The sequence below is a fragment of the Oryzias latipes genome, chromosome 12 (genome assembly GCF_053564925.1).
Source record: "Oryzias latipes strain Hd-rR chromosome 12, Olatipes_Hd-rR_3.1".
NCBI lineage: Eukaryota > Metazoa > Chordata > Actinopteri > Beloniformes > Adrianichthyidae > Oryzias > Oryzias latipes.
The window spans coordinates 259548-275569 of NC_136248.1; the positions used below are offsets into that span (position 1 = coordinate 259548).

Here is a 16022-nt window from a genome sequence, read left to right on the forward strand (position 1 = left end):
GCTTTTGCATACATCAGGGTTCCTACACTTTTTTTTAGCAATGCTTTGCCATAACTTTTCTAAAAACAAACATTTCTATGGAATTACATAAATACCAATAACTGAAAGGGCGTAAAGACAACTAAGCGGGCGTATTTAGAAACTGAGTGAGTGAACCTTAAAACCCTGCTGGCGCAATTCTAACCAAGCGACCCCGTATTTTACAACTGAACGGCTGAAATCCTAACTGAGCGGGGATCCTGCTCGGTCAATTCTCTTTTGCGCTCTCACCTGGATTTACGCCCAGTGTTAAGGGGGCGTTTTTGTCACTTGGGGGCAGGAACCTTTCTGGTTGATCTGACTGGCTAAAATTTGCATGCCAAGCAGCGGGGCGGAACTTTCATTTTGGGGCTTTAATAGAAAAGGAACGGTGGCTGTAACGTGGATTAAAAGCATTAAAACGGTAAAAAAAATGCAGTTAATTTCACAAGAGAAAAACGTAGAGCACAAAAAAACCTGCTGCACTTTCTTACCTTAGTTTTCGGTCGTTGGTTAATCTTTTAATCCACGTTACATCCGCTTTTTTTTCTATGAATGCCTCTGGGGGGGGGACAAGTTTGACACAAAGAGCTGACATTTCTAACTGTGATAGTCAAAGAGCCACACCACACACTGACCTGCCAGACACACACACACAAGCACACAATTACAGCAGTTCGGTACTAAAGCTGAAGCCATGTTATTTCCCATAACCCCCTCCTCTCCTTACAACGGCACTGGATTAAACGGCGCCGTTTCAGTTTTATGGAAGCGATTCTGTAGCATAAATAAAAAGCAAAGTCAAAACCAGAAATTCTTTTTCATTTTCAAAATGAAGCAGCATTTTTTGACTCAAAAATAAAATGAAAAAGTAATACTTCAAAATACTTTTTCATTTCCTTCCTCAATACAGCTTATTCTGTCACTTAATTAAAATGATAAAGACAATGGTATTTGACATTTCATTTTAAAAAAGGTCCCTGGTAAATGTGTAGCATAATTCATTTAGAAATGTCTAATTTGACAATTGAAATGGATTAACAGAAATGCTTTTTAATTTTCAAAATGTAACTGCATCAAATGACTCAAAATCAAAATGAAAAAGCAATATTTCAAAATGCTTTTTCATTTTATACTTAAAACCGCTTATTCTGTGTCATAATTAAAGCGAAAAGAGGGGATTGCATTTGCATTTTAACATCCACCCTGCGTACCTTGTCGCAATATTCATTTCTTAAATGCAATAGCAGAGGGGAGGCGGGGCGATGACGTCACTGCTTTCTCCGTGTGTCCGGCTGCTGACTGACGCACACACGCGCACCAGGAGCAGACTGTGTTAGCGGCAGAGACGAGGGTTTTGTGATGGTTGTGAACTTCTGATGAGTTTCCACAGCTTCGAATAGCTCTGAAGTTGCCAGAATTTTTTTTTGCATAATCTTTATTGTAGTAGGACAATGAGGTCATGATTAGTCAGTACAGGAAGTTTGGTGTCAGTAACTACAGCATCTTCAAAGCTTCTGAGCATTTTTGACCATATCTGATCAATATTTAAATATGAAAAATTCCTAACAATAAACAACGTGAATTATGACATAATCTTTGTTGCAGTAGGACAATAAGGTCATGATTAGTCAGTACAGGAGGTTTGGTGACAGAAGCTTTAGTATCTTCAGAGCTATAGTGCATTTATGTTATGATTCATATCTCTATTAAATTTTAAAAACTATAAACTATAAAATGGAGGTTGACTTTCTAACAAAATTTAGCATAATAAATAATAATGTAGCATGACTATGCTGACGAGTCTTCATTACCAGTTCATATAAATATAGACATTTATTCGCTTTTTAAAAGTTTATTGATTTTTACAGAATGGCGTTTCAGAGAAGTTGCACTTTGTTGACGGTCCCTTGGCAGCCGGCTCGCTGCTCTGTCTGCATTCACACCTTGAAACGAACAATTCTGATTAAAAGAAAAAAAATGATCGGTTCACTCTCTGCGTTAATACAAAATGAGTGAGATACTTGCTGACACATTTGAGAGGTTATCAGAGGAGTTATTGACGCAGGAAGTCCGAATCTGTGAAGATCTAATTTAACCGAACTGCAGCTGCTCTATTCCCGTGTTCCTCCGCGTAGCTGATAGCTGCAGTTTAAACTGTGCCTCATAATCATGTCTCTTTGGTTTCCAAAACGAAGTTCTTCTGCATTATTCACATATTTGCTCCTTTGTACTATGGGGGGGGGGTCTTCTTTCACGTCCTCTCCTCTCTCCATACCGTTCTCATGCTGTTCTCTCCTCTTTACCGAAGTCACACAACACATTAGGGCCGCTCTGTACATTTAGGAGAAAATGTAAGACTTTCACCTTATGGTTGTGAAAGTACTGAATATAGAAAATATGATACAAGGCAGAGAGCCACATGCAGCTCAAGAGCCGCCTGTTAACCCCCCCTGCATTGAAAAATGAAAGTCCCGCCCCTCTGCCTCGCCGATAAGCCATGCAAATTTCAGCCAATCAGATCAACCAGAAAGGTTCCTGCCCCAAAAGTGACAAAAACGCCCCCTTAACACTGAGGGTAAATCCACATGAGCGCGCAAGATCACTTCTCCGTTAGAATTGCGCCTGCGCGGTTTGAAGGTTCACTCACTCAGTTCCTAAATACGCCCGCTTAGTTGTCTTTACCCCCTTTTTAACCCTCATCACAAACTTATACGTCATGTTTTTCTGTGACAATTGTGACCGAATGTGGAGGACCAGAGAACAGAGGACTACTCATCACTGAGTAAATATTTCTTTACAGTAATTATCTAGGCTGAAACATAACAGCCTTGTTCAAATTCCTTTAAATCTAACATAGTGAGTAAGACAATCCATTTGAAATTCAGGATATCTATCCATCAAAATTTTCTTTTCTTTTTTTTTTTACTTTTTATTTTATATTTTGCACTTTTAAAAAACAAACAAACAAAGAGAAAAAAACACAATCAAGTAAAGAAATAAAATACATAAAAAACAAACAAACAAAGTTGAACAAGTGGCTAAAACAAAAATTAGTTTTGAGCTTTAAGTTCTGGGCGGGGTGCATATGGCTTTGATTTCCTCCATTGAAAATTGAAAATTTTCAGCTTTCAACCGTAAGTGAAATGTCTTTTTTTCTATAGAACAGATCTCTTCCAGAATGTCTCTCTAATGATCCAGTCTTAGTGGTTCACCTTTAAGCCAATTTCCTGTTGTGGTTTTTTTGCAGGCCATAATCATGACTTCAAGATACTTGTCCCCTGTTTGAATCACTCTTGTTGGTAACAGTCCTAGGTATAGTATCCATGGGTCAGCGGGTATTTGATGGGGCAGGTAAACAAACATTACACATCCTATGGATTTAATTCTTATTCAAATCCTTTGAGTTTGTTAGTTTAATCATATCTTCATACGAAATCAAAGTCCAAAGAATCATTAGTTGTATAGTTAACATTGCACAGACACCATATCCTCTGTTTTTATGAAAAGGATATGGTATAATCTTGTATGCAGAAGTGTGTGTGTCCAACTATGTTTCACAGGAAGGTGGAGGTGAAACCGACTATCTTTGCGTCTTCCCAGTACCAGCCTGAGAACTTGCGTCTTAGCCGTGTCTAGACCTGAATCGAACGACGCTCTGTGTTAGTTATCTGTGAGAAAAAAGGCTTTGCAGGTCCAGAGATGATGTGGGAGGACAGCGAAAAGACAGACATGTCGCAATGAATGTTTTCTGATAGCGCTGCAGCTGGGTTCTGTTTCCCCTCCTTACAGCTCTGCGCATATGTAAATTAGGGAATACCCAACAAACTTAATAAAAGAGGAGGTGACAGAATATGCGCCAGAGTGGAGAGAGAGAATGTTGCTGGGTATGATCTCTGTTCACTCTCATCGGAAAAGGTACCTTGGTCTGTTGTCTTTCTTTCCTTATGTAGTTATTCTGATGTTGCAGGTTGTTTTAACCCAACAGTATTTCATACCCTAGTATTTCCCGCAGCGTTTTGATGATGCTTTGCCAGAAGGGAACAACTTTACTGCATGTCCAGAAGATGTGTGAATGATTAGGGTTTGCGCGTCCACAGAGTCTCCAGCATTGTTGTGGAGTCCTCAGCTGTTTGCTCTTTAAGGGAGGACTGATAAATAACCTCATTATATTTTTCCACCCGAATTCTCTCCATTGTCTGGAACTTGTTGAGGTATGATGTATCAGACAGATTGAATACCAGTCATCCTCTGACAAGTTAACCTGCAATTATAACTCCCACTTCTGTTTTAAGTACAACGAATCAAAACCATTACTTTTCAACAGACATTTATACAGTTTTGAAACCATCTTTGAAGGCAGTTTCTTATCAGCCCCTGTCACCATTTCTATCACATCGCTGCCTTCCTGTGTAATTGAGCTTTATCTCTTTATTGTAAACGTTTCTTAAGTGAAAATAACTAAATAAGTCAGTCTTTTCCAGTTCAAACGCTTCTTTGAGCTTTTCAAACGTTTTGAAAATGTTCCCATCTGTTAATTTACAAATTGCAGTCAATCCTCTAACTCTCCATTTCTTAAATGTGTTGTCTATCTGCCTGGCTTTGAATCCAGCAGAGTGTGAAGGCCATAAAAGTAATTTGTGGTCGTCTCTTTTTTGTATTTATTGACCACCTCCCACCAGGTTTTAATTACAAACTCCACTATTGGGTTCTGTTCTGTATTTACTACCGTAATTTCTGGGTTATAGGGCGCACCTGATTACAAGCCGCATCCACCCGATTTCAACAGGGGAGTTCACTTCGTACACACATAAGCCGCATCAGTGTACAAGCCGCATGATGTTATCAACACGATCAGTCTGACACTGAATATTCTGACTCCGACTCTAGAGACGACTTGCGGTCTCACTGTGGGAGGAGTCAGCATTGCGTCAACCCATGTATTTGAACATGCCCACATCTGCCAAACAGCATGCAGGTCACTTCTGTTGACAGGTTCCTCAGTTATGCTTTTTTTTTGTTTTGTTTTTTTAGTTATTGACAATCGAGGTATCATACATAAAATAACAGTAGTAAATAACAGTAACCATATAATCAACATTACATCCCTCAGTTATGATTAGGACATTTACACCCCCGATTCCCCATTTCCCATGAGTCTTAGGGGCTTAAGGCGGGGCTAACCCCCAGGTCGCCACACTGTAGCGCAGGGGTCGGGAACCTTTTTGGCCAAGAGAGCCATAAATGCCACATATTTTGAAATGTAATTTTAAAAGAGCCATTCAATAATGTAGTGTCTCTTTCCCACACTGAGGCACGGAGACTTAACCTCTTTTAAAGTTCTTTATTCCGATTACTGCAGACCGCAACAAACGCCGAACTATTAATTCAGCAACTCCTGAATCTCTCCCGCCGAGACCAGAGCGCTTCTCCCAACTTTATATTCCCCTGCTCCCGCGTTAGCCCTCCCATTTCCCTTAGTCGGCCCATAACTGAATCCCATTGGTCCAAACTACCTAACAACAGGCTTGAGCGACAGAACTGAGGGCCAATCAGATCTCTGCATGATGCGTTCAATGAACTCCAGAACTTTTAACGCGGCCCAACAGCCATCCAACTCAGTCCGCGACAATTTGTTTAAAACTAAATATACAAATGAATGTGTGCATTTGATTTAATTTCAACATTTTTAAAGTACAATAAGTCTGTGGATTCTTTTAATAACATTGTTATGCTGTTGCTAATAAATGATGAGTATTTCTCGTGGTAGTTTTGCTGATGGTCTAGTCTGGTTGATACGTGGTGAGTTTCTGCTTCACGCAGGCGTTGAGACTTTAAACGTGATCGTAGGTCTGAATGTTCTGTAGATGTCAGACAGACATGGAGCCAAACACACACTCACACGCCGCAGTGAGTGACGGGCAGCGGGTTTTACGTTTTTACAATCCCTGCGCGATTCACCTGCTGCCTGTGCCCACAACTCCACCCCCACCCTGCTTTCTCCCTCACACATCCCGTCCCTGCATCTGCGCGCTCTTTCTCAGAGACGGGAGCGCGTAGTTTTAGGCACGTCAATTCACAGGTTTCCAGCTGGTACAAACTCTGTGAAATAATAGATAATAGTAACTGATAGTGCTGGCGCAGATTTCTCTCTCTAAGCACTGCTACTACTGCGCGCCTCTGGCATCGCATTGCGCCCGAGAAGGACTGGTCTAATGAAAAAAAAAAACTATAATTAAAGATTTGTCTGCGAGCCACATGTGACCATCAAAAGAGCCATATATGGCTCGCGAGCCATAGGTTCCCGACCCCTGCTGTAGCGCGTGTTTAAGGAGTAAGGAGCAACAGTGAAAGGGGGGGAGAACGGGAGAGCAGCTCTTCTCTCCTTCCTCCTGTGTCGCGGCAGCAATATGGTAGTAACAAAAAACATACCAGTAATAGAGAGCAGCAGAGACTTAAAAGCGCGGGCCTCTGCGCAGAGCGTGCGCTAGAAGTTTCCTTCCATAACAGTGACACACCGTTGCTCCGCGGACGCCTTTGCGCTCTGCCCTTGGCTTCTCCCGCGGGCTACTTGTCTCTCCCTTCCTATCTTCTCCAACACCCCTCGCGAGGGGGGCGCCAGGGAGGAGCGCTTCGTGCCCACTGATGTCCAGTCCCTTCGTGCGGGACGCGGCTGCTGGTGGACGGAGAGAACAGTGTCCGTGCAGAGCAATCAGACTTAAGTTTTGTGTTTGAGGGGCTGGATGCTTTGTTACGTGTGGGAGCCTTCAGACTGCCATCCGCCCCGCAGCTCTATGTGAACGAACAGCCAAATTCAGGAGAAGGACCATGTCTCCATCTCACACAGCCGCTTTGGCTGGGGGGTGAGCTTTTCAAAGCAAAATGCCGCTCAGTCCTTAGAAACTGTTCAAACGATCACGTACATTTGTGTTTCCAGTCGAGTCCCAACAAAATAAAGGCTGATGTTATTCCCACATCGTGCAGAAAATCGATGAGGGAAAAGCTGCAGATTGCGGCATTTCCTGCATGGATTTATGTTCATACAGGCTAAATGATGTTGTAAGCGCATGTTAGTCTTCACCTAACAGTTCTTCATGCTTTGTTCTGCCACAAAAAAGCATTGACCACACAGATTAAAAATAAAATGATGAGTGAACAGGCACTTCATAATAACCATAAGAATAATAAAAGCATGTTTAAAAGATCATCTCGTATATTACGGAGCTGCTAAATAGATGGACTAGTGTCACTCTGACTCAGAGGTAAATCCACACCTGAGCTCGAGCTGTTCTCTCCGTCACGCAGCTGACCGGCTTTTCCAAATCCGTTAGTGATGGTGAATTTTTTCACGCTGCTTTTATTTTTATTTTTTTAACTTGTCCTGTCCAACAGCTGGGCAGGCAGATGAGAGCTGAGGGCCTCTTGTGTTGGACATATTTTACTTTAACAACAGGGGTTATGAATCTACAGACAAACCAGAGGTATGACTGAATAAACCTTTTTTGTAATTGAGGCCAAACTTTATTAATTTCAATCATGTTTGAAAATCTTTGGTGTTGGACCGGACGGAAAAGGAAAGAAGGGAAGAAGAGAGAGGGATGTTACACAGGGGGGGGAAATTAAAAGCTGCTTTTAACCATTGCTTTTAACTTGAAAGCTGCGTCATATTGTAGTGAAGGTCACATGCACGTTGGGTCTAATGGCACCAAAGGATTGTGGGATGTTTCTTTTTGTTGAACCATGACTGAAGTGTCTAAGACCTGAAGTCAGGCCCATGCTGTTTGTCTGTTTATAGGTATGTTGAAAACAAATTGGCTTGCTGCTCGGAGTTGAATCATGCATTTAGCCTCCAGCCATACTGAAGGAGCGCTCAAGGCGGCCGTCAGAAAAATCCATAAATTAGCCGCGTCACTGAATAATCCGCAGGGCTGTAAGCGTTTGACAAAAGTAGCGGCTTATAGTCCATAGGGTGGACTTTCTTTCCTTAACTGAGGGGTACCAACAATTTTGTCCACCACTGTATTACTTTTCTGTCTTCCTATAGCTTTGTCGAATTCCTTCTAGGGGGCGTATACATTGACTAGTGTAACCAGGATATTGTTGATCTTTCCTTTAACAATGACACAATTCCCATCTTTGTCACTATCCTGTTGAACTTTTTCAAAGTTGACTGTATTTGATAACGTGAGTTAACTTCTCCTTCTGCTGTTTTTGTCGGAGCTGGAAAAACGGTTTTCATAACCAAATTTACCAAATTTTTCATGCTCATTTTTGGGAGATGTGTTACTTGCATGAAGATCACCTGTGCTTTTTCCTTTTTTAGTTTTGTTAGCACTCTACTTCTTTTTACTGGGTTGCCAAGACCGTTCACATGTTTTGAGACTATTCTATAGTTATCCAGTCCACTCATTTATTTTGTTAATAATATTTGTTACCCGACAAAAGAACAAAACCGAATAAAAAAACATTGTAACCTCAGGAACAAAGAACATATGAACAGCTTTAGTACCAACCGGTACCTGTAACTTCCACACATTGGAGGGAGTGTCTTTCCCTCCTCGACCCCGCTGGGAGGTCCAGGGTTGTTTCTCCTGTTAGGAAGGGGCCCTAAAAAGGGTTTGGAGAGCAAAGAGATCGCTCTCGTCCACATTGTCCAGCATGTACGTCCTTACATCTGCTTCTGGTGCCGCTCCAATTTTCCAAATGAATTGAAGAGGCCGGCCTTTTGGCGATTCCGTGATGTATCCATTTCCGTCATTCCTTTTGAATTCCCTCAGCTTGTCTTTCGCTCTTTGTGACGTGGAGGGTCTGTTGTCCTGCTGGCGTCGAGTCTGCTGCTGCCATCCCACGATCTCCTGCAGGTGAAGCTCCGCAATGTCTTCCTCCGTTGTCGTTCCCGGTAGTTCCACTTCAATCCCTCGTTTGTGCAGCTGAATCCGTATACTAGTGTAGGGAGTTTGACAGTGTATTCCTTTTCCCTTCAGAGCCTTCTTAATCGCTTGGTACTCCCTGTGCTTCATGGCGACCTCAGTGGCATAGTCATGATCAAAATAGATGACTGTCATTCAGCCTGATCCGGCCTTTTCTCCTCAACGTGCCCCACGCGTGTCTCCGCCTCATCAAGTTTCTCCGATATGCCGTGCATTTCTTCGCTCACACTGTTGAGTTTACTTCTCATCTCTTGACGTGAAGCATTAATGTCCTTTCTTATTCCCTCGTTGTCCTCTATCATTTCAGTCTTAAGCGACTCAATGGCTGTCAATAGACCACTTAGTTATGTTAGCTTTGGCGTTAGCTTGCTCGGCTAAGATATTAGCTTTTACCGTCGAGTTGTTTTTATCGAGCGATCTCGGCATTCTTTCGTTTTATCGGCCTCTTCTGTTATTATCCCCTAACTTATTAGTGCATTCGAGTTTATAAGTACTTGTTACTTACTAACTTTAAGTGAGTTATTCTGAAGTTTTTGCAGAGCAGCTGCTGGACGCATCTTTTCCCCTACGTCGTCACACCGGAAGTCCCATCAAAATACTTTTTTATGTTTTTTCCCGACTCAAGAATCATGAACTACAAAAGCAAAGAACTAGGATCTTAAACTTCATGTGCAATTGAAAGCATTTTGAATTTATTTCCATCAGCTTTGGAAACGTGATGTTGAGGATTTAAAGGTGTTTTACCTGCAGAGGCATTAGCAGCAGCTGAGGAACCGGGAACTCCAGCATGTCTCTGAACCTGAGGCGACTAAACAGGTGGAAGCAGTAGCCTGGCCGGCAGCGTCCGGCTCTGTGAAAGACATTAATGTAAAGATCAACATTTTCAAACGTCTTTCTGAATCTTTTTTACATTTTACACAGAGATCCTATTCTTTTTTTGGCTTTTGAAAAAGTATGGGTCCTTCTCCGTATTTATTATGTCCTGAACCTGACAATGACAAATTATAATCATCATTATTACTATGGTTACGTGTAAACCAAGTCTCCCACTAGGCCTGACCCGAAATAGCTTCCATTGTGTCCCGGACCGACCAGACTGTGTATACACACCCGGGCCTTCAGTAGTGCCCCTCATGAACCCTTTTACGAGTTAGAAACCTGCTTTGCATTGCAGATTGAAAATTCCTGTAGCAACAATTTATGCCTGGGATTATTTTCCAGACCAAATCAATCCTCCTCTCTCTCCTCAAAAACAGTTGGATCACCCTGTCATGTAGATTATGGCGCTTCAGTTTTTTAAAGACGTTCAAACTCCTTAAAGGAAACACTATGATGAGTGCTGAGGTTTCACACTTCTGCACAGTCACAACACAGTACATCAATACTGTCAAAGCAATAACTCATTGTGTAATGGATAAAGAAATAGTGACGTGTGTTGAAATGCAGTGCTGCGAAGTGGCTGATAGTTTTTCCCCTTTCCCGTGCTGAGCTCTTCATCTGTAATGTTCTGACTTGTCCAGCAGCTGAGCAGACACCTCAGAGCTGAAGGCCTCTTGTGTTGGACTGACGTTACTTTTAAATAAGGAGTTCTGCAGGTTCAGACACACTGGGAGCATCTCTGAACTACAAAATTCTTTCAATAAGAAGCTACAAAGAGAAAACAGGCAGGCCACTGGCCTTTGAGGATTGCAGGTCAAGAGGTCGTTTACCTTCCTTTCCTTTGCAGAACACTGGCTTTAGAGATCCACGACATCTTCAGCGTAGATGTATGACTGACTGCATCAAAGTACTTCTGCAGAAATAAATGTGAGCTTTTTACCAACCAGAATCTGATGAGTGATGGAGTTGCTCTAAAAGACATTTCACCTCTTTGACTCTCCCAGAGTCGATGACAAAGACTACATCGTTGATGGTGATGCTTGTTTCACCAATGTTAGAGGAGAGAATCTGAAAACAGAAGCTTAGATCAATATTTGTCTGGCTGTAACTACAGCTTACTGCTCTTTTAGGGTTTGTTAGGTAAATAAAGAGAACACATTTCTCACACTTAAAGGCCCAATATCATGCTATTGTTAAGCCTTTCCAAGTAAACTATATCCATATATGAAAATATATTACCTTTATTGCACTAAAATACAATACTAAACGCGTTGTTGAGGGTCAAAGCTAGGCGTTCTGACATTCACAGAATAAAAGTACCCCAGGGTGCGTTAATGAAAACACAAAACACAGCTATCAATCGATTGTATTGAAAATTAGAAAAAACACAACACACACACTAGACGGGACGAACGGGGAGATCAACTGTCCAAGTTGATGCACTCAGAGATGTTTCCTGCAGTAGGGGGGTGACCCGTTGAGCTGTACTGCAGATGTTTGGGTTGTTGAAAGGGATGTAACTGTAAGGCTTGGTTCAGTTTGGTGGCTCAATATCGTTGGGGAAATCTGAAGACAACACACGACAAAAACCTAACCGATGAGTTGCTCAAAGGCTGTTCAAAAGAGGGTGGCCAGTGCCGGTTTGCATGACGTGTTCAAAGCGTGTTCAAATGCTCACCACAGCAGCACCAACAGCCAAGAGGAGGAAGCAGGAAGTGCACCCACAAAACCAAAACTAAAGTAGCTACGAGGACCTGACACAATAAAAGCATGTGCCAGGTGTTTCTGCCTAACTTGATTGCACAGGGTTACACAGGTCAAACTTGTAAAAAGTCTTTCAGAGCGATGCAGCACTCTTGAACTATCCAAGGTACTGGGGCGTGTTTTGTTGAAAAATGTCAACACGGACACAAGAAGCATGTGGAGAAGAAAAAAACAAAAAGAACTGCCAAAGATTTGAGAAGAATCGAGGGTGAAGCTACCAAGAACCCTTCATCCATCAGTGCTGCCATTAACTACAATAAGAATCAAGAAGTACGACATGTTCAGTTCTCAGAGTCATGGCCAAAGTAAGAAAAGCTGCGACCAGACCAGCTCTCAGCAAGATGCACAAGTCAAGAATGGGCCAAAAATATCTCCAGATGGACTTTTCAAAGGTGTTGTGGCCCGATGAGATGAGCCTGACTCTTGATGGACCAGATGGATGGTTGGACACAGAGCTCCACTTTGACTTTGGTGATGGTGCGGGCAGGTCTCATTAAAAGTAAGCTAGTTGGACCTTTTCGGGTTGAAATGCACTCCATGAATGGTCTTGTGGCTATATTGGTCAGTGAGGCTTTTCTTTTAACATTTCAGAAAGGTTATCTGTAATTTTTGAAGTGTGTTTGTTATTCTCACTTTAACCCTTGTTCTATCCTAGGCATGTTAACATTGGGAGTTGGGTCATCTAGACCCACTAGACAGTGCTCTGAACCTTTTTTCTTCAATGATTTGTGATCTTCACTGGTGTCCATGGATTACATGAAATCTTTCCACCTTTATCCACCTTTGCCATGGGAGGGAGAACACCTCAATGGATGGGGGGGTCATAGGATAGCACAAGGGTTAACAGATGAAAACAAACAAGTGAGGTGAGAGAATCTTTGTTTTTCAGGGAGTTGCGTAATAATTCTGCACACTGTTAGTTGCCTAATAATGGAGTAAATGTAGTTATTCTAAAGTTATCTTAAAACTTCACCTTTACTAGTTTAAGATTGATGGTTTGTTTCTATTATGGATCGACCAAATCTACTGCAACAATACAATTAATCCTCAAAAATACAACGTGTCTAATAAAAGTGCACACATGTACAATATATATTTCTGGTTCTTTCTGGAATGTATATATTTATGTATATATTAGAGAAAAAATACAGACAACGAGAGAGAGACTCACAATTTTTCTGATGCCAGGTGGAGAGGGCTTGACAGCCATTTTCCGATCCAGGGTGTGAACGTCTGAATGTAAAATCAACACCTGATAGCTGAAGGACAACACCTCATCAGTCACAAGGTCAGACTACAGGAAAAGTTGTGTCACAATATTTCTGGGTAAAATAAAAGGAACCATCAAATTGTGGGAACTATAGACTTAGTTACTTTCTTTCATACAAACTCACACATATGCACACACACAACTGACTTTTTTATGAAATTATTTGAAGTTTTTTTTTTTTTATTATAGCATGAATTCTTTAAAGACCCACTCTGCTTTCATCAGAGTGGGTCTTGTCTTTGGTTAGGTTTCTTTATGCTGGAACCAGAGGTGAGGCATTTTCTATGGGTGATGTCAAACTCGCTCAGTCCACTTCTATATACAGTCTATGCTGTTGAATGCACTCGTTGCGACTCTGAGGCACTGCTATTCTTTTAGGTTCATGGATGTTCTCACATTAATCGGCTTGACTCGTAATATTTGCTTCAGAAATAAGGAGAAGCTTGTTTGAGCATCAATGTGAACATGTGAAACTAATACTGTTATTATTATAAGACACTAGTTATAGTGTCTTATTATAATAATAATAATACTAACAAATACTATTGTTATTATTATAATAATAACATTTGTTAGTATTACTATAATAAAACACTATAACTAGAGTCCTGAGCAGCTTACCTTGCTTGCTTTCTTTACAATGCTATATTTCTCTGAGACTCTTCAGAAACAGAAAGGTCAAGGGACTGGTTAGCCATTCACTGTTCCAGGCCTTCTTTATGATTGGACCAGGATAGGGTAAAGGAATTCACCACAGACAACTACCGTATTCTCACGACTATAAGGCGCACTTAAAAGTCATACATTTTCTTCCGCCAGCAGGGGGCGCCCTATGAGCCGATGCGCCTAATGTGTAGTTGTTGGTCGTAGAAGAAGATGGAGTGAGGAAGGGAGAGAGATGCAAAGACCAAGTGCAACCCAACTGCAGTGTCACTGTCTGCGAATTTAAAATGTACATGCTTCTTCTACCTCATAACACTTAGCCAATTCAGTAAGGGAGGGGTAAGCAGTGAAGCAGGTTGCACACAGACGTAGATGAACATTCAGCAAAACAACATGAGACTCACTTCTCTTCACAGCCACCTAACTCAAGGTGTGGTAATAAACTTCCCATGAGTCTTAGTGGCCATGGGCGGGCTAAGGCCCAGGTCCCAACACTTGTTAACAAGATGGCTGAAGCCCTGTTGGAACTGCAGCTATCAGCTACGCGGAGGAAAATAAGAAATACATCAAACTAACTCAGATTTGCTCCCGTTGTTTTTTTTAAACACACATTAAATGTGTGTGTGGCTTTAAGCTGCTGTTTTCGCTAGGGCATAGGAGGAGAAATGCAGAGAGAGACTGACGGAGCCTGTGTGTGTGTGTGTGTGTGTGTGCTGAAAGCAGCAGCGAGAAAAAAGGAGACGTGAGCACACGCGTGTGCACTGTGTGTCTTTAGCGCTTGTGTAGGATAAGGAGGAAGGGAGACAAGAGCGCACAAGTGAGTGACCATTCAGTTTGTGTTATTCAGTTAGGGAGAACAGTAACATCCAGAGACTGGATGTTAACCCACTCTAGAAGCGCTGAGGGTCTGAACGGGGCGTTAACGTGCCCTCGCCTTAACACCCGGTGCGCCTTTTGTATGTGTCAAAGACGGAAAAATCCCCCGTGACTGAGACCGCGCCCTACCATCCGGTGCGCCCTATGGTCATGAAAATACGGTAACTCAAAGTAAATCCATTCAACTGCCGGGCAGATTTCTGAATAGGACTGCACACCCAACAGCCTGATTGGATAAGCATGCTTTAAGATTGATGCCCAGTTTCCATGTTCTCATGCAAAGATGGATTATGCGTTTGATATGAAAACAAATAAAGAGCAAGACTTGGTGCAGTAAATGATGTAAGACTCAGCCACTCCAGATTTAAGCCAAATCTTGAAGACGAGGTCATTTGAGAGAGGTTAATGACTGCAAAGTGGTGGTAGGAGAAAGTGTAGCCAGACAGCACCGCATGGTGGTGTGTAAGATGACTCTGGAGGTCAGGAAGAAGAAGAGAGGGAAAACAGAAAAGAAGACCAAGTGGTGGAAGCTACAGAATGAAGAAACTTGTGAGGAATTTAGGCAGAAGTTGAGACAGGTCCTGGGGGGTCAGGATGAGCTTCCAGAGGACTGGGAAACTACAGCAGAGATTATCAGGGAAACAGGTAGGAAGGTGCTAGGTGTGTCATCTGGAAAGAGGAAAGACGGTAAAGACACTTGGTGGTGGAATGAGGAAGTACAGGAAAGCGTCCAGAGGAAGAGGGTGGCTAAAAGGAAGTGGGATGTAGAAAGGACTGAGGAAGGTAGACAGGAGTACAAGGAAGCGCAGCGTAGAGTGAAGAGAGAGGTGGCAAAGGCCAAACAGAAAGCTTACGATGAGCTATATGACAGGTTAGACACAAAGGAAGGAGAGAAGGACTTGTACAGACTAGCCAGACAGAGAGACAGAGATGGGAAGGACGTGCAACAGGTAAGGGTGATTAAGGACAGAGATGGAAAGGTGCTAACAACCCAGGAGAGTGTACAGAAAAGATGGAAGGAGTATTTTGAGGAGCTGATGAACGAGGAAAATGACAGGGAAAGAAGGGAGGAGCTGTGGTACTGTATAAGGTCGTCTGGAGTGGCAGAGAAGTATGTCAGAGTAGTTCAGGACATGTATGAGAGAAGTATGACGGTGGTGAGATGTGCTGTAGGTCAGACAGAGGAGTTCAAGGTGGAGGTGGGACTACACCAAGGATCAGCTTTGAGTCCCTTTTTGTTTGCTATGCTGATGGACAGGCTGACAGACGAGGTAAGACAGGAATCTCCCTGGACAATGATGTTTGCAGATGACATTGTAATTTGCAGTGAGAGTAGAGAGCAGGTGGAGGAACAGCTAGAGAGGTGGAGGTTTGCTCTGGACAGAAGAGGCATGAAGGTCAGTCGTAGTAAAACAGAATACATGTGTCTGAACGAGAGGGATCAAGGTAGAAGCGTTAGGTTACAGGGGGCTGAGGTGGAGAAGGTGCAGGAGTTGAAGTACTTGGGGTCAACAGTTCAGTGTGATGGGGAGTGTGGAAAAGAGGTGAAGAGGCGAGTGCAGGCAGGTTGGAGCGGGTGGAGGAAAGTGTCAGGAGTGTTGTGTGACAGAAGAGTGCCAGCA

The 16022-nt window shown here is 42.5% G+C and overlaps 1 protein-coding gene across 13 annotated transcripts in view; it reads right to left on the minus strand.

Annotated features, from left to right (window-relative positions):
• Window positions 1–16022, minus strand: part of ythdc2 (YTH domain containing 2) — a 141339-nt gene that overhangs the window by 45553 nt on the left and 79764 nt on the right. For all 13 annotated transcript variants that reach the window (XM_078955537.1, XM_078955536.1, XM_078955535.1 and 10 more), the window contains 4 exons: window positions 12763–12850; window positions 10815–10895; window positions 10658–10740; window positions 9693–9798 (listed from right to left, as the gene is read on the minus strand). In XM_078955537.1, the coding sequence (XP_078811663.1) occupies window positions 9693–9798; window positions 10658–10740; window positions 10815–10895; window positions 12763–12850 (358 nt within the window). The remainder of the gene's footprint in view (window positions 1–9692; window positions 9799–10657; window positions 10741–10814; window positions 10896–12762; window positions 12851–16022) is intronic.